Raw genomic sequence first — 20,630 nt, forward strand, 5'->3', positions numbered from 1 at the left:
TATTTTACAGTGTTATTCTGTCTGTCAATAAAGAATTTCTCAATTCTGAACTTTAGTAAATTGCTTTCTTAACTAAATGAATTTGTTTTAATAGAAATTATTTAGAAGATTGTATTAAAAAGTAGAACAAAACTGGCTAGGTTACAGACTATCAATGGAGGAAAAAACGAACATTCCCCAACAGGATCAATATTCGGATTTGCATTGATTTACTCCTTTCTTTGCCCATCATCAAAACTATCAATAACTATATAGTAATTTTGTATGGTAAATACAAACAAATACAAATTGGGATATATTGTGTTATTACACAGCCATTTAAAAAAATAGTACCACTGAATAAATTAGTCGAATGACCCTCTCAAATGTTCTACTGGATGTGCATTAAGACTAAGCCATGCCACAAAATATATTTCTGGAAAGCTATCCACAATAATCTTCCTGTTAACAGGTTGTCTATCTAATAATAAGAATATTTTTTTATATTTACAATTTATCTTAAGATATGGTTTAATTATGTTAAGTAACTACAGTATGATACAAAATATTATGAATATTCTAAAAAAAAGCACTTATTAATTATACTAGAACAGAAACTCAAACCATAATAAATACACATATGAATTAAAAATTTACATCTTTGAAATCCCGTATTTTTTTAAATATAATCTTATAACCGACTTAATATTACTTAATACAAAAAAAGATCAACAAAGTTGATCAAAAACAGAACACAACGTAACAGAAACTTTTAACAAAATACAGTATCTGCATTAAAAATCTAAAAATGATTTGTTATATGACTGTACTACATTCTGCTAACATTAAAAAATAAGATTAAATCATTGGTTTAGCACAAGTACTAGTTTACTCAGATGTAAGATTCTTTTAAAAATGACAATATAAATTTGAACTTTTGGTAACCCATGCCACCATCTATACCACTTACAGAATATGGATTCCTTTATAAAGATTTCTCCACAAGAGATGGATTAATTTATTGATGTAATAAATTTGTCAAAAACGCTTTTAATATAAATTATTAACAAGTCTTTATCTCAACTCAAAGCGTTTTAATTTTCAAGAACAAAATTAATTTCCCACGTTCAATGTACAGAATTTTAAGATTATACTGTTGATAGAATCTATCTCAATAGTTAATTTTGTTATTTTACAAGATACACACTAGGAACACATTCCTTCAGAATAACAATCAAAGTGACAAGCAATTTTTTCAGTTGTCTGATTCATATTTCCAGTTTTAAATATTTAAATGTTAAAGGCCACTTCATTAACAATTTTTCTTATTCATAATCTTGTTTTAATAACAAATTCAAGTCATTTTAATATATTTTCTGAACTTTAAATTAATTTCTTATCATCTTATATCTAACTTAATTAACTAAATAGTTAAATTAAAACCATAATTTTTAAGATGCCTATAATTCATTAAGCATGCTAAACATTGAGTTATCATTAAATTGAATTTACTCTATTTGTCCTATTTTTACCTGCTGGTAATTTAATTCCTTTAGCAACTTCTACATTACCTACTTAGGTATAATGTAAAAGTTTATGATTTATGATATAAACTCCACAGATCTTCAAGAAACATATCAAATATTGATTTCTAGAAACTATGTATACTGAGATACAAATAATTCAGATTGGCAGGTTCAATAGAAACCTAAAAATTGTGTTTTTTTTATTTACTTAAGTGAAATGTTTGAAGAAGTTTGCCTTGCTATCGAAAGGCCTTAAACGAAAAAAGTTTAAAAATATTGGTTGTTGTTTATTTTCTAGATAGTGAAGTGGTTATTTGATTATTGACCCCTATTATACACCAGCATGAAGTTTATTACTTTAACTTAAACATTGTCTGGTTAAATTTCTTTTAATGAACATTTTTTATTGTAAGTCAATTTTTTATTCAGTAGAATGAAAGAGTAATGTATATATATTGCATTTGTTAGACACTCATTCAAGATTTGTATCTTTAAAGTTGTGGTTTAGTTCACCAGACTTGAAGTAGTAACATAAGATTCCTTTACATATTAACTTCACTATTCGTATTCAATCTTGGACTATGATGAATGACAAAATTCCTTATTCCTTATTGAAATGTTGTATATTTTATAAAATAAAATGCTGAAACAACTGTGTTTATGTTTGTTATCATTAATATACCCAGGCATACAGTGAGTGAAAACAGTTTAAGTTATCTTTTACTGCAACATTAAACTATTCATTTAACATTTGTATCTATAGTGGAACCTCGATATATTGATCCTCCAGGGGAAATACAAAACTTTGATATATAGAGAATTTCGATATAATGAGGTTCGATATATCAATGCAGACTTTGACATATCGAAGCCTTTAATGTCTAAATCAAATTGAGGGTAATTTACCACTCCGGCAACAAAAAAAAACCAAGGAGTGTTAATGATTGGAGTTTCAAGTCTCGACATAAAAATGTGGTAATGTACTTCATTTTTTGCACCGATAAACTGAAATTTTTATACACATATACAGGGTGAATTTAAGTTAGTGTCGAAACATATTTTTTGGGTGATACTACTCAGTATTATAGACCAAAATATGAAAATAAAAAATCCCTATCTCATCTATCTTTTAACTACGACCCAATTTCGCTATTTTGTTAAAAAATCATGTTTTGTTGCAATAAAAACTCAATTTCCTCCATTATTTTTAATGTTTTTTTAATTCTGAATCCATTTTTGAAATCTACACAAAATTTTACATGGGAATAATGGAGAAAAACTGTCTTGAAAATAAGTTTGATACAAACAAATTGCTAATAAATCAAATTCTTAAGTTTTCGGCAAAAAACATTAAAAAGATATTAGACCCGAGGAATTAAATGAAGTTAATTCTGAAGAGAGGCCAATACCACAAAAAAACTTGCCCATTTTGTGGGCTTTAAAATGACATAATGCAGCGTTACTTTTATTTTCATCTTATACTGGTTATTAAAGAATCAGTATTGGAAAACAAGGTCTACTTAAAATATCACGGTGCCAAATAACAGTCAAAATCGTGTTTAATTCAATAATAAATCAAATATAGGATAAACACATAAAGAACAGTTACAAAAAAGAATAATCATAAAAATTAAGTAATCTACAAATTGCTTTCAAATTGCCTGCCTCCGGATTGTCATATCTTATCAGTTTTTACTCCTGACTATCTTATCTCTACAATCACAAGTATGAAGGAATACCCCATGTTTCAGGTTTTATTTTGTCTTTCAGCTGACTTTACCTCTATCCACTTAAAAATAGTTATTTGAGTCGTAGCTATCATGGATTTCACATCGAGAGAGTATGCAGAGATGCATTTTGTATATGGTTTTTTGTGGCGGGAATGCCCTGGCTGCTCAGAGAGAATACCACGCTCGGTACCCCAGATCGTAGAGTTCCTAGTGACAAAGTTTTTACGAGGCTACATCAGCGTTTGTTGGAGAGAGGAACAGTTCACAGGCAGCGTAATGAGGTAGGTCCTGTTCTTCGAGATGTTGGCTTAGATGAACGAGTTCTAGATTTAGTTCAAGAAAATCCTGAGGTCAGCAGCCGACAACTTGCCAGAGAAGTTGGTGTGTTTCTCAGAGTAAAGTGTTAGGAATCTTACACGAAAATAACTTCCCCCCCTATCACTTTACAAAGGTTCAAGTGTTAGAACCAAATGACTTTGGTCCAAGAGTAGAGTTCTGTCGCTGGCTGCTCAATAGTGATATTGCAACAATATCATTTTTTGAGAAACATTTTGTACACTGATGAGTCTACCTTCACTAGGGCTGGTGTTTTTAACACGCATAACATGCACCATTGGGCCGAACAAAATCCCAGGGCTTCAAGAGAAAGTTCCTTTCAAAGACGTTTTCATCTCAACGTATGGGCAGGAGTCATCGGAAACCAACTTGTGGGTCCCCACATTTTTCAAGGAACCTTAAATAGTGAAGTTTACTTGGACTTTTTTACAGCATACCTTGCCCACACTTCTGGATGGACTTGATATGGACCACAATCAGAGGGACAACATAGTTTTTCCAACAGGACGGTGCTCCTCCTCATTTCAGCAATGAAGTGCGTCAGTGGTTAACGGACAATTACCAACATGGATAGGTCGCGCTGGAACTGTAGCTTGGCCGGCCAGATCTCCTGACCTATCTCCTATGGACTTCTTTGTTTGGGGGGACTATGAAACAGGAAGTTTTACTCGACCACTGTAAAACTCTGAGGAAGACTTAAGAAACCGGATTGAGTTAGCTGCCCAAGTAGTGCGTAACAAGTTATCTATGAACGTGACGGTTAGGGCAATGAGGAAGCGTGCGAGAGCCTGCATTAGAAACGGAGGCAGGCAATTTGAAAGCAATTTGTAAATTACTTACTTTTATGATTATTCTTTTTTGTAACTGTTCTTTATGTATTTATTCCTATGTTTGATTTATTATTGAATCAAACACAGTTTTGACTGGTTATTTTGGCACCGTGATATTTTAAGTAGACCTTGTTTTCCAATACTGATTCTTTAATAACCAGTATAAGATGAAAATAAAAGTAACGCTGCATTATGTCATTTTAAAGCCCACAAAATGGGCAAGTTTTTTGTGGTATTGGCCTCTCTTCAGAATTAACTTCATTTAATTCCTCGGGTCTAATATCTTTTTAATGTTTTTTGCCGAAAACTTAAGAATTTGATTTATTAGCAATTTGTTTGTATCAAACTTATTTTCAAGACAGTTTTTCTCCATTATTCCCATGTAAAATTTTGTGTAGATTTCAAAAATGGATTCAGAATTAAAAAAAAAACATTAAAAATAATGGAGGAAATTGGAGTTTTATTGCAACAAAACATGATTTTTTAACAAAATAGCGAAATTGGTCGTAGTTAAAAGATAGATGAGATAGGGATTTTTTATTTTCATATTTTGGTCTATAATACTGAGTAGTATCACCCAAAAAATGTTTCGACACTAACTTAAATTCACCCTGTATATTATGTCAATGACAAAACTTCGATTTATCAAGGAATTCGATATATAATGAGGTTCGATATATCAAGGTTCCACTGTATAATCCTAATGTTTAACTACAGTATTCCACCATTCTAGGGTTGAATGCAAATCACAACCTGCTTGTAACATTCTCTAAGTAAGTACATCTATTGATTCTATACTTTATCCACTGAACCATACATTTTGAGAAATGTTTTAAAACGGCTATCTAACAATAAAAATCATATCCCGCAAAAAATAAGTTAAAATGAGAATTGCATGAAGAAACTAGTCTACTGCAGTTTTAAAATATTGATAGTACATGAAAATGAAGAGTGAGATGAAGGTCCCATGCAAGCCGTTTAATCCATGCCAGAACGAAGATAACGTCGAGGCATACCTGAAGAGTTGAGGTAAACGTCAAATCGAGCCCCTCGCCTCACAGGGGGGAACAACTTGCTGCGAGGGGATGTTAGAGCAAATCTCATCTGAGACTCCAAACCACGAGACTTCTGTACCCAAATACGATTATAGGAAGTAAGTACAGCCTTATTCAGTACCTTTGTGTGTTTTATTGAAAAGCATACATGGTGGAAATTACTAAAACTCTTTAACACTTTCACTTTAAATAAATGTGGAATTAAATTGTTGTTGTAAATGTTATTTTATGAAGTCATTTTAATCATACAAAATCAGGATTGTTGTATTTTACAAGACATCTCATCAAGTTATCAAGTTTTGGTTAACTTCTTACTCAGTAAAAGGACAAACAAGAGATAAATGTAATCCGTATAATAGAACAGTTGAAAAGATACTGAAGGGACTTAAGCCATGAATCTGAAGAAAATGTATTATTTATTAGTATAGTACACTGTTCTAAATCAGTTAAGGGTAGAAAAACACTGTAATTTGCATGAGAGTCAATTTTATTGTGGTTATTTCATTTTATTAATTAGCAACTGAAAATCTGTACAAATTTGCCATTTTTTTCCATTTTATCTGTAGACATAAAAGTTATTTCCATTTTTATTTCTGAACCCCATAAGACTATTACATTGTTGTGTTCACAACTAAATGCCTTACAATTTGGCTGTTACAGACTTTTATGTATTATGTAATATATATTTTTAAATGTCAAATAATCAATTTAAGATGTACAAATTTTATTTTTTTATTTTTACTTCAAATTATGTAGATTTATTCTCAGATTTTTAACATGAAAAATGATATATAACACTTTATACAAGTGCTACTTAGAAGACTTTTTAATGAAATTTACAAAGGGACCCTGTAAAACCTCCAAACACTGGTGCATATTTTAGAATTTCTAACACTTCTAGGATTAAATTTTACTGAAAAAATTAATCATGCGGAGGGGGGGATCAATTAGTCTCAGAAAAATACTAACTCCATGGCTGGGTAAAATGGAAATAATAGAACATTTTGTTTAAAACTAATGACATTACAGTTAAAACTAGTTAAATAATTCTGAAGTATTAAAACAAGACAACTCCTACTATATATTTATATTGATGAATCTTATGACATATTATCTTCTCATGTGACTGAACAGGGGTAGAGTGACAACCTACAAAAGCTTCAAAAATGAAATAGTAAAAGGCTGTGGGCCACAATACTGCACGCAGGTGGTGTAATGAGATGACTTGTACAAGGAATCATTCATTCCAAATTCATCTCAACAGTAGGAAAATATAGTCCACCATATTGCTTCAAAATAAGTACAGAAATACATTCCTGGAAAAGCACACAAGTACAGCATCTAAATATTCAAGTTGTGTGATAAATATGGGTACATATATTCAGTAAAAATATACATAGGGTAAGGTACTGTTAGAAATACCAAAGGCAACTTTGTTGGCAGCAAAGTGGTAAAGGAGCTTATGATAAACAGTTTGAATAAAGGTCATAACCTATACGATGACAATTATTACACCTCTGTTGAACTTGCCAATCTGATGTTGTAAAATCAAACACACATCGTTGGTACTTTGAGAAGCGCAAATGTTTACCAAAAAACCTCTTGAAAAAAAATTTAAGGGTGAAATGGTGTGTTTACAAAATAATGAAAGCAGAGTTGTCACTAAGTGGAAAGATAAGAGAGAAGTACACCTGCTCTTCGTACTTTGAAAAACGCAAATGTTTACCAAAAAACCTCTTGAAAAAAAAGACAGTGTTACTTGTGTTTACCCAGTTATATATATATTATATATTACCAGTACAATAACATGACCCAGTTTATACGTTAATATCTATGACCTGTTGGTAAAGTGGCTTGATAAATTGCATTGCTAATGTCCAATCTTCCAATCTCAGTTTATTCAACTGAAAAACACTTTACCATAAAAGACAAAGTCTTCTTTTGAAATGGCCTACTCTTTCAAGTTTGTCGTTTTATCGAGTTTTGTCAGAGTGCAGCACAAGTGGGAAGCAAAAGAAAATGGCTACCAGCTGCTGTCGGGTAACTCACCCGACTAGCTATGTCTTAACGACCACGGGTGTCGTGTGAGTGGCAGCTAAGGTGTTAATAGAATCACAAGTTTCAGAGTTATGAATGTTCAATGTTGCAGTTGGTTGTAAAACACCAAAAACCGGTACCTTTTTCGTTGTTACAAACATAAAAACTGGAAGTTATTGTTTGTAAATTATTTGCTTTATTCGTCTACACGCAGAAATGAACAAGCCAAATTTTAATGTAACTCCCGTTATTGTAGGTCAACTAGTTATTTTGTGGTTAACTTCCAAATCCTAGTATCTATACATTTTGTTCCGAGAGTAGATCCTGACTTTCTCTATCTAAGGCGACAAACCATGATATGCTTTACTGTAACAACAGAAATGTATTATTGAAATATAAATAGAAAACTAAATTTAGTCCAATAGTAGAAAGTTCATAAAATAATGTTTATAAATTTACGACATACAGAACTCGGTACACCTATTCACAAAACTTATGCCTCTGTCAATATAACCTTTACAATTACAAAGTTCAACGTCTTCAGGCTATATTGTCGTCACAAAAGCAGCAGGGTAAAGAAACCTCTCAAAAATTCAACAGTAGAGGCTCCACCAATTTCGTGTTATGTGCTTGTGTGGCACAAAGTTCTACAACAACTCTGTTGTTGTTTGACTCCATGATTCCAAAAAGGATCCAGTGTTGTTGCCTCTTTATATATATTATATAAAAATCTTCTTTAAAAAATTTGACTAAATATATAATTAGTATAAATGACTTTGAATTTAAAATTGCATAAACTGATACATACATAGATTATGTTATTGATAAAAAATTGTCCCCAAAATTATTTATGCGTTAATTCAAAATTAAAAACCTGACATTAGTATATATTTACAATTTAATTTAGCTTAAGAAAATGTGAAAACCCTTTTCACATAAATCTATATAATATATGGTAATTATAATACCATATAATAAAACATCCTTGATTACCTAAAAAAGGAAACGCAATAATACTAATTATATTGAATTAATAAACATTAACTGAGACTACCTGCTTTGATCTATTTTGTTCTACAAGTAAAGTATTGGGTTTAAAAGTTTTGCTATTAATGTCAAACCAAACAATTCTTTTCATTTATAAAAAACTAAATATAAATGAAGATGTTATAGTGAATACATAAATATTACACGTCGGTTTAAATTAGTAAATCACATTATATGAGACAAATATCATTAGTAAATATATGTCTGTATTTGGTTACCCTGTACAACTAAGGGGTAGCTTGTACAATACTATCACAAATTTGAGGACGGGAAGGCAATGAAAAAGATTCAAAAGGTTCACCAAATGAATTATACAAAACTTATATCAATTACTAATAGCTTATAGCCTATCTAATATGATTCAATTAATTTGAAACAGATAAGATAAGAAAGCTTTCCATCGCTTCTTCTGATTGCTAAGAACTAAATTACTTGTCTTGATATGCAATTGGAGAAAGCAAATGTTTATCAAAATTTTGGTACAATTTAGAACTGAATAAGTTGAGAGGGCAGGTTTTAAAGTTTAGTTATGTTGTTTCTCACTAATACAGCTGATTATGTAATTTTGTATAAAACTATATAATACAACTTAATATTAAATTTTAACCTTGCTTGATACAATTAGATTGTCTGTGTAAATTTAAAAAAATTCTTTCAGTTACTAATAATAGTAAAACAACACCATAGTCAAAAGTCATAGAATGTTTTAATAAATTGGAACACAGAATTTTTGTTGATAGGGTACAATATGCAATACGCCAACCAGTGAAAAATGGTCGCTAATTTAGACCTGTTAGAGATAGCCTGTGTCAAGTTGATTCTGAATAATTGGTCTTTGCGCTCTACCAACATGGCCAATATCACACACACAGAATCAAGGAATAATAGCAAGCGAGATATATATAACAAATCAGCAAGTGAAGGTGGATTTAGTCTATTTACAGATTCACTGTATGTTGAGTTACTGCTGATTTTAGCTCCGCACTCTACCAATAAGACCAGCATCACACAATAACATACGGTGTACAACAAAATAATGAGTAAAGTTGATTTGATAATAGTTACACAAAATAACATTAATGAAGAGATTCAGAATTATAGTTACTCACTTTCACATGGGTGTAAAGATGAATGGCATAATTAACATAATATTCCTAACAATATATATATATATATATATATATATATATATATATATATATATATATATATATATATATTATTTGTAGTAAATTACTTTACAATTAAAACAAAGTGTTTTTAAAACATTGGCACTATATTTCGGTGAAAACCGTCTTCAGTTGCAAAAATTGTATAAAATATAAAAATATAAAAGAAAACAGTACAAACGAAAGTAAATAAACAGTGAATAAGTAATAATAATAAATACAGATGACATGAACTAAACAATTGTTCCATATGTTGATTTCAAATTTAGACGTATATATGTATATATATATATATATATATATATATGTATATATGTATATATATATAGGCTAAATACCTTGGAGTAATCATAGATGATAAACTGTCATGGAACTCTCATGTCGACCAACTTTGCATAAAATTAAGCTCTTCAATATATGTCTTGAGAAGACTTAAGCAGGTGACCCATGCCAACACGGCTAAAATAGCATACTATGCTCTGTTTGAGAGCCATCTGCGATATGGTCTGGCTGTTTGGGGAAGCTCCTCCAAAGGAAATCTTAAAAGAGTTTTGGTACTCCAGAAGAAGGCTATACGTATTCTCTGCAATCTTGGACCACAGGATTCCTGCAGGAACTCATTTAGAAATCTTAACATCCTTACGGTAGTCGGACTGTTTATCGTGGAGGCAGTTACCTATGCAAGTAATTAAAAGCTGGCAAGAGGAGCTGACACCCACAACTTTGCAACAAGAAGAGCCAACAATTATGCTTTGCCTGTCCATCGGCTAAACATCTATGAGAAACAACCATCCTACATAGGTGAAAAATACTGGAACATTCTCCCAGATGAAGTCAAGGCACACACTAACCATTAACTAAGGAAGAGCGTCTACAAGTGGCTGCTGAAACGCCCCTTCTACAGTCTGGAGGAGTTTGAATCTGGCAGCAATGAACTTGATTAGTTTAAATTGACCTAATTTGTTGAATTCTTTAATTATTGTTCTTTTTAATGTATAATTTCACTTAATGACAAACAAAAATGATTAGGTTAAGATTGACTCATTACTGTTCTCAATGAATATGTAATAAAGATTTATGATTATGATGATTATATACATACAAACGCATACATACATTAACAACATCCCAATAAAACAGACAATAATTCATACCGGTTTAGAGCAACCGTCATATTAGATCTTAAAAAGTATGTAATAGAAAAAAGTTGCTAAACCTTTACTGAGAAATTGTGTAACAGGAAAAGAAGTTACCATTATTGTACAATTACTACACAATTGTAAACTTCTGCTTGGTTTTGTCATTAAGAATACTTCCCTGATGAGTTGAAATTTTGTGTGAATATCTTGTAATAACAATACCCTTTCTGTGTCAAGGTAAACAAAGCTTACTGTTTATCTTCTATAACTTTAAACTATTGCAATATAGTATATTAGTATTAGTATAGTATAGTATAGGTAGTATATTTACAATAATAATGATAAGTTAAATAATAATAAATTCCTTAGAGGTACAACATTAAAAACATATTGTGTATTGTTTCCTCACAGAACAAATCACAAATAAATATCAATGAAGTTTTAGCTATGTTCTATAAATTAACTGAAATTCTAGCAGTTTCATGCTAGGCTCATTTGTCCAACTTCTGGAGATCCTTACACCTTATTCCTCACTCTAGAAGCCTCCACTCTTTGTAATCAATCAGCTGATTGTGACAAAGTCCCTTGTCTTTCCGTGGCCTATTGAAACCTCCGGTCATATTCCAAACTATCTAGGAAACCATGGCCACTAGCTATAATTTTCTTCCATTTGCCTGTGATCCACAGAATGTTCATATCATTTTTGAATAAAATCCCAGCATCCATAGTACCTCCAAAATAATTTAAAGGATAACAATTTGATGAAAAACAGAAAAAACACAAGACAACCCAATGGTAAAAAAATGCAGTATCTTAACACCTCCTGACATCGTTGATGAGTCCGTGTCAAAATACATTGGTTCGTGTAGACACTTTTATATTGGACAATACACCACCAATCCATTCCTAGTACCACATCTGAGGTTACGGTAGGATTTAGCAACATAAAGGAGTTTTAAACTATGTTCATATACTATTACTATTCATGTGGGTTTCTCAGTCCTCATATTTTGAATCTCATAATTGGTATCTATAACGATAGGTAGGACAACTTAATCCTAGCATTGCCCCTTTAATAAACATATTTGGAACTTAATTTGTGACACTGGAATAGAAATACCATAGACAATGCATGTTTACAGTCAATATCAATGAAATATTATGTAAATTGAATATAAAAAATGTTTTCAAAACAAAAGTAATAAAAAATACATTTTCTCAGTATTTTTTTTTTTTTTTTTTTTTTTTTTTTCATTGACATGACCATTACAGACCTATAATACAGTCATAAATAGCAATGCTTTAAAACAAGAAAGAGAAAAGGTAGAGAGAATTTACAAAGAGGGCAATGAAATAGAATTTGTTGAATTATATGTAATGTGTGGTTTTCCTTGTTTTCGTGATGATTTCTCCAGTTGAAAAATGTTACTAGTGTAAAATAGACAATTCTGGAGCCAGATCTTCAGATGTTTGTGAAAATGTATTTTTGCCAACCCACAGCTTCCTGGTACATTATTCCAAATAATATTTGTTGTAGCTGAGCTTATTCCAGTTGATGTAAACTAAGGTGGTGTAAAAGGTGGCAGCAGTTAAGATAAAAGTTGTAATTGTGAAACTGGGCACCATTCCTTGTTGTTTCTGTAGCCTTAATGTGTCCAGGATTTACAGGTAGCTTACAGTTGCGATTTTCAAATCTCTAAAAGCTCCCCTACACGTTTCTCTAGAATGAAAAATGTTAAAGAGTTCTAATTGCTCTTTACTATAAGATCAGAACTCTTAAATTCCATATTGGAGGAGTGATTTCCATCGCCAACTAGTGGTATTGCCATGTCTTCCTACATATTACAAACAAACTGAGCTTATTGACCACACTGAACTTACTGCAGAGGGAGTCAATGATTTCCTTAAAGACAGATAGTCTTCCAGTTGTCTCACCATGCTTCTCAAGGAGAAATTGCTACGATTTTTTACTTCATGAACAACCAGGAAGTGTCTATGGCAATATTGAAGGCATAGTACTCAAGGCTACCTATGAGATTATTTTTAGTTGTTCAGATTGTTTCCTGCTCAGCACAGCACTGTGTCATTAGCATACTTAATAGCATCACTGTAATTTCAACAGATCTAGGAAAGTTATTTGTGGAAATGATAAAGAGGTTTCAACACTGATCCTTGCGACACTCCTCACATGACTTTTTTACTGGGACTTGTGTATGTTTTGTTTGACCTTGATTTGTTTGTCTCATTTCAACCTGTCCTTAACCTGTTTTATAGCCATTAAATGATTGTTTAACTATATTTTTCAGCAAAATTCCCATTCTTTTCAGTTTTCTAGGAAATGTTTGTGAGGAAGACGTCAAAAGCATTATTACTACAATCAAGTAGTATTGTACCTCTAACTGGTTGATAAGATATTAACACTGTGACTGTGAATGTTTCTATCAAAAACCTGTGTTCATCTTAATAATATTATAAATGCGAGAGTGCCTTTGTTTGTTTTGCTTTCACGCATCAACTGTTCAACCAATTGTACTGAAATTTTACATGGACATACTTAGGGTCCCTGGGATGAATATAGGCCTATTCTTATTTCTAAACTCCTTCCGGGCTATGCCCCACTGGTCTTTACAGAGCAGTTAAAAATCCCATCTTGGTCTATATAGTAACGAAATATTAATTGAAAGAGCCTGTTAAATGTAATCAACTTTATGTTTAATCATTGAATTATGACAACACAATCATACGATTCATTAATTTAACCCCTACTCTCAGTTTGTGTACATATATAGTGAAAACATATCAAAAGTTACATTTCTTATTTCAAAATCGTGGCAACAAGGCAAACCAATTAATTTGTTCTGGATTTTATTTAATTAACTTAATTGGGAATGTATACACGTAAGGTATTGAATTTGGTTTCTTTGAACATTGTGGGAAGGCCTATTTATAGTGGCTGTAGGAATTAATAAGGGAGGGTCTGGCCATTAGCATGATCCAACAAACATTCACTCTGTAACGATTCTAGGAAACAAGCAAGCGCAGTGAGTCTGTGATTACAGCAAGTGGAATCACAAAGCAATACACGAAACATTAAACACAATTTAACACACAACAGAAAATTGTCGAGGGGACATTGCATCCATTTCTTACTGATGAGGTATACGTTCTGCTTAGGTACAATACTGATATAATTCCTAGATTAGACCGAGGAAATAGTATGATAAAAGCAAACAAGGATTAGGAAGCCAAAACATGTACTTTACTGTATTATGTATGATCTTTATATATGAATGACAACTAACTCATAATGTAAGTATTATTGATGTTGATTTTCGTTTTAAATGTTCAATAAAAATATCTATTACTTATAATTTAGAAAACTGTACTGTTTTGAATCAAAACTTATTAAAAAATCATGTGTAGGTCTATATAATATATTGTTTTTTGGGGCAAAATAGCAAACTATAATGTTGCGTTGGAAATATAATAAATTTGAGTTGGAAGTGCAAAACCTCAAAAAAGATAAAAAGAATAACATAAAAGGGAGGTAAACTGAAGCTAAACTAAAATTTCAATTGAATGAACCCTTTAGCTTTGTCAATTTTTCTTACCATAGCTACGTTATGTGTTGAAAACTCGGTTGCTCCACTGTGCTTAGAGATCGTGTCTATCACATCGTAGTACACTCAATTGTATACCTATTAAGACAATGAGACTACCATTTCATATATCTATAGGTGTCTCTGATGTCTAAAACAATATAAATGTCTCGTTTTGAGCGTTTTCGTTGCTGACTTTTTTTGGATCTCTTCAGACGAACATGACTCCAGATTCCAAGAGTCAAATCTAAGACAGTGTCAGATACCAGACACTGCTATAAAATAGTTTCTTTTGGAATTCATACTCTAGCTACACTTCAGCCACCAATACTAAAAAAGAATAATTAGCCTAACAAGGAAACCTAAACAAACCGTAACAGTAGAAAAACCCTCAGCCATGAATTTCAACACAAACTATGACCGAGATCAAGAGCAAAAGGGTAAGATCAAAGCAACCTCCCCTGACATGATCACCATCCTGTTTTGTTTTGTTTCAAATGCTGTACCACGTTCTCTCTCTCCCTCCCCCTCTCTCCTTTCCCTCTCTCCTCGCCCTCTCTCATCTCCATCCCTCCTCTTCCTTCCACCCTTCCCTCCACCTTAAATAAATAAAAACTCAAGCTCTTGTTACTATGACATTCCAGAACAAACACAGGTTTAAGTGCATGTTTTCTGGACAGGAAAATGTTTATAGTCCCATAACAAATCCTTGGAAGTTAAGATCAAGAATATTACAATTTTCAAATAAAACTCGTACAGGAACCACTTGAATTGGGAACCAACGATTAAAAAATAGAGTTGAGACCGGTCTGGAGAGTTTAAGTTTACTTTTGTGTGATCACGCTTTTCAAATTCTAGTGTTGTATGACGGCTTACAACAGCTTTGTTATTTATCAATATAATTTACCGATTTTATTCCATCCCAATCCATATCTCTTTTAAAATAGCGTAAAAGAACCCATATATTAATACAATCGTGAGAATGAGAAGGCTTACCTCAAATGGGAGTAAGGACTCGTCTCCATCCTCCCGGTAGTATTCTACATTGATAGATACAAGACCTTGAGGAAAACCTCGGACTGTTATAAAGCTATCTCTTGCAGCTGTATAGGTACACAAGAAACCTCCCCCTCCAAAGCTCATTGAGTTAGTCTCTTTCAAGTCTGGAATAAACTTTGATAATACCTCCTGTATTGTTAACAGTAATGCCGTTTTCTCTATTATTTTCAAAGCATCAACTGACAAATCCAATAGAATGGTATTGATGGCCATTGTATCTGAAAAATAATAAACTTATGTTAAACCTATTTCTAATCCAGTTCATTATAGGAATTATATATAAATAATAACTAATGCATCCTGATTTAACGACTAGAATTTTTCTGTTGTAAAAACAATCTATAACAAATTTTTTGGACCTTGTGATCTTTCAGATTTTGGTGAATTTTTTTATATGAAAGTTGTACCTACCAAGACTAGTTAATCTAGTATCTTTCTCCTACGTAAACTAAAGTACTGTGTTAATTTTGAAGCATTGTTAATGACCTACTTTGGACTATTTCATATACACCTTTGTTATGGTACCCGTCTATGGGGCAACTCTGGTGCCTCCAAAAAAGTTTTCTTGTGGCAAAAAAAGGCAATCAGGTTAATGGCGGATCTTTTTAATCAAGAGTCCTGCAGATAGTCTTTTTGTAATTTTAAAATAATGACTCGCTTGTATTTATATATATCAGAATGTAGTGTTTGTTAGAGAAAATATCAACACATTTATCTCTCATGAGTTAGTACATGATTACAACACTAGGTTTCGATATAATCTTGTAGTTCCTCAAGTAAGACTAACTCGGACTTATAATAGTTACAATTCCCAACAAACTAGATTATTAAATAAACTACCATTAGCTATAAGAGAACTACCGATTAATAAGTTTAAAATTAAGGATTTCAACTTAGCTTAAGACAAAAGTTTTTTATTCTGTTGACGTGTACATGAAGTGCAACATGTTTGATCTGTTACAAAATACATCTGGTTAATGTAACTAAATAAGTAGTAAGTAAATTAGTTCTTATGTGAAATGTTTTTTCATGACGAAGCCTATTGTAACTGAAAATGTTATTTAATGACCAATAAAGATCTTGAATCTTGAATCTTAAATTGCAAAATTTTACATTTTTCTGCTTTTAGATTTTTGAGTTACAGGCTTTTAAAAATTCACAAAAAAGCGTTGAATTTTCCCTAAAACAAAACAACAACGGAAAAACAACGGTTTTTCTTTTTTTGAAAAACCAACAATACATCCCCTTCAAGTTTTTTGAAAAAAAAATTATGTTATTTAGATTATAACTAACTACATATATGCCAAATTTCAGAATGGGACATAAAAAGGTTCAAATTTAAACAATTATTTTGTTACTGGAGTACACACTGGTTTCGTAAGAACCGTTTTTGGGAGAATTTAATAAAATACCAAATAAAAAAACATAGACATGTGATATATAAAATTATAGAGCATTTCAAAAGGAAAATAATACCATAATATTGAGCTCTTTAGCTTTAATAGTTTTTTAGCTATGGTGAAAATACTGATACATGACTAAAAACTGCCTTTTGTGGGTGTTTTTAAAAGCCACTCAAAAACCTGAAGGCAGAAAAATGTAAAATTTTACATTTTAACAACTTACATTCAAAAATATCACCAAAATCTGAGAGATCACAAGGTCAAAAATTATTTTTTTTAATAGGTTGATTTGAAATGAGACTTATCTTAATGAGATAATTGTAAATTGTAAGCTATCAATACTACAGGATAGCATTTCTTTAATGGCGTAGTAAAGCTTTAGGGCAAATTACCATAAGTGGACCCGGTTTTTATATCACTTATTACAATCATCAATACTTTAAATATCGAATAACAGAACTATCAACCAATATCAACGTATATAAAATATTAAATTAGTCACAAGTTTCAAATTAATAGAAATAGTATAAACAATTATGTATTGTCATAAATAATTAAAAAACCCAACACAATTAATCAAACTAAACATTAAGTCAGGTGACTTGAAAAATGTAATTTAAATAATAAAGAAAACGTAACAAACATCTTGAAACTGAGAAAGTCACAGTAAATTATCTGTTAGTGTTATTTTGCATAGTTTTCTAAATATGACTACCTATCTTATTTGATTTAAAAGAAGTTACTAACACAACAAATTGTGTTTAGAATATGAAAATGTGTGTACGGTTGGTGCAGATGATTTTAGTTATAGTTTAAATTAATTACTATTGATTGAATATATCGATGGGTATAGTAATTAAATACCGTTTGATGATCTCAATATAAAAAATCCGCTTATCGTACTCCACTCAAGCTTTTATGTTATAGCCATCTTGGCATAGGTAACATTTTTTTAAGTAGTACAAGTATTATCCCTGGCAATAAGGCAGTTTATTAAAGTTTCAATGGGTACTTACAATAAAAACTCATTTATAAACACAAAGTTTTTACAACTTGTGGTTCATAGTCACAACTTACACAGTGCAAGGCAAGATAGTGAACAGAAAAACTATAAATGTTTCTCCTTCTCTATTAGCAATTACCAATTTCTTACATCACACTCACTAACAGAATCAAAATACTGGTACACTTTAATAAGCGGCCTACACTCGTCATACGATTGTTTAGATCAAACGCTACAATATATTATAAACTTCGATATTATATAGTTGTAATTCGATATCATTGTTAATTATAAGCAACAAGAATTATAATTCATTAGCCACAAGAATAGTACGACTGGTACAACTTTTAATAAACTATATGTAGCATTAACATAAAACTGTTTTAAACATATTACATAATCTTGACAATATACAGTATTTACTTTTGCCGAGATAAGCAACAATTATAATTCATTACCCAAAAAAATAATACGACTTTTAAATTTAACAATAACACAAATCATAACACTTTTTAAAACATATCAGATCATCTTTACAATACAGTATTTTCTTGTCCGGATAAGCAACAAGAATTATAATTCATCAACCAAAAGAAATACGACTTTTAAATTTAACAGTAATATAAAACATAACAAAACATATTAGATCAACTTTACAATACATATTTATTTTCCTGGATAGCAGTGAGAAACCACTTTTACAAAATGAATGAAAGGATTCTCCCCAGACAGACGTACTTCCTTGCAGTACAACAATTCACAGAAATGGTCCACTAGACAGTCTGCAGGTATTCCACTTCTTAAACTTCTTTTTACTTTCTTGCCACAGAACTTTCAATAGTTTGGTTATTTGCACTGGTCAATGGATCAATGAAGTTTTCAGAATGGTTTACAGTAAAATGTAGAATCATTAGTTAAATGAAAGTAAGACTTCCATAAGTCTATGACTATTATGGTTTCTGGTTTCACATGTTTTAATATCAAAGGTATCAGAGTTTCCACGTCTCTCTTTTTGTCAGGTCAGATCTAAAGTCTGTATCGATGCCCTCTTTTATTCCCTTCAGATACAGTTTCTATTAATCCTAACACCCAAATTCCTTCAACTAATCTCCCACGGTTATACTTTCTTTTGCCTATTTCACATTCATCAACTTCTACTACAACCCCAGGGCCACCTAACTTTTCCTCCCTGTCAAACTTATCATCTAAAATCACATCAAAAATAAAAGAAAACTTCAAAGAAAGGAAAAGAATTTTTCAGCAAGAAAACAATAGAACTTTTCAAATCCAGACTGTAAACCCAAAACTGGGTCATTCTCCATGCTCAAGAGGACATAAACGACTTGTATGACACCTTCCACACTATCACACAATCTATTCTAAATGAAACCTGCCCATTAAAAACATGCACAACCAGACATAACAAAGGCTTAAGGCAGTGCTGGGACACGGAATGTGCCAAATTAAAAAAGTGAATACATAAAAGCTTTGGAAAAGGAACAATGCACAAGGAAGAGCCGAAGACAAAATGGAGACGGCTGCAAGGAAAAAGAGTTACGACACTAAACTAAAATCGCTACGTAAAGAACAACATATGGCAGAAATATATAAAACAAAGCTGACAACAGGTCCAGAGCGTTATGGCAAGTGGTAAATAACCAGCGTAAGGCTAAAACTTGACAACAACACAGAATTGCTCCTCCTCATGGACAACACCATTATAACACAACAGCAGAAGTGGCAAACTGTTTCAACACATTTTTCTCAACTGTGGCACACAGAACACTCCAAAACTCTGATCTTAATCCGAACCCAGACCCAGATGACTATGAACTACCTCCACCTATAAAGCAAGAACTTACACTTCAAACCAGCAACAACTAATGAAATCTTAAAAATCATAGACTCCCTAAAACCAAAAACCTCATCTGGAGCAGATCACATATCAGCTAAACTTGTAAAAAGCATGTAAAAACGAACTGTTAAGACACTCACCCTTTATAACTAACAAATCTCTTTCACAAGGAATTTTCCCCAACCAATTAAAAATAGCTAAAAGTCTACCCAAAGTACAAAACCGGACCACATAATGACACAAACAGCTATCGACCTATTTCACTCATTTCTACTTTTTCAAAAATTTTAGAAAAAGTTGTCTTACACAGACTCCTAAACTACCTTGAGGAAAACAAACTTCTTACTTACCAACAACACGGATTCCTAAAGTGCAGATCAACATCCACAGCCTTTAATACAATTCATAGAATACATTATAGATCAACTGGAAGAAGGCTGCACAGCAACCTGCCTCTTCCTAGACTTCAGTAAGGCTTTTGATTGCCTAAATCACGAACAACTACTACTCCAAAAACTAGGAAACCTTGGTATAAGAGGAAAAGCTCAAAGCTGGTTCCGTAGCTACCTGACTGATAGAAAGATGTTTGTGGAAGTAAATTACACTGAAAACAACATACTACAGAAATGTCAATCAAAAACCACTGACACACAAAGGGGGCGTACCACAAGGATCGGTTCTGGGGCCAGTCTTGTTCCTCCTACTTACAAATGACATGCCCAACTGGCTAGGAGACATCTGCCATACCGTCATGTATGCAGACGACACAGCACTAACAATAGCAAATAAATCAATAGCAATACTTCAGAGAAACACAACTGCCACTTTCAATAAAACAAAAACTATTCTGTACCAGAAAATGA

At 31.8% G+C, this 20,630-nt stretch overlaps 1 protein-coding gene across 2 annotated transcripts in view; it reads right to left on the minus strand.

The window, feature by feature from the left end:
• Window positions 1–20,630, minus strand: part of LOC124356724 (spermine synthase-like) — a 38,601-nt gene that overhangs the window by 15,855 nt on the left and 2,116 nt on the right. The window contains exons 2-3 of one of the 2 annotated variants that reach the window (XM_046807898.1): window positions 15,444–15,724; window positions 5,418–5,529 (exon numbers count right to left, since the gene is read on the minus strand). In XM_046807898.1, coding sequence (XP_046663854.1) covers window positions 5,418–5,529; window positions 15,444–15,719 — 388 coding nt within the window. In that variant the 5' untranslated portion in view covers window positions 15,720–15,724. The remainder of the gene's footprint in view (window positions 1–5,417; window positions 5,530–15,443; window positions 15,725–20,630) is intronic. The other variant, XM_046807897.1, reaches the window with a different exon arrangement.

The sequence above is a fragment of the Homalodisca vitripennis genome, chromosome 3 (genome assembly GCF_021130785.1).
Source record: "Homalodisca vitripennis isolate AUS2020 chromosome 3, UT_GWSS_2.1, whole genome shotgun sequence".
NCBI classification, from domain to species: domain Eukaryota; kingdom Metazoa; phylum Arthropoda; class Insecta; order Hemiptera; family Cicadellidae; genus Homalodisca; species Homalodisca vitripennis.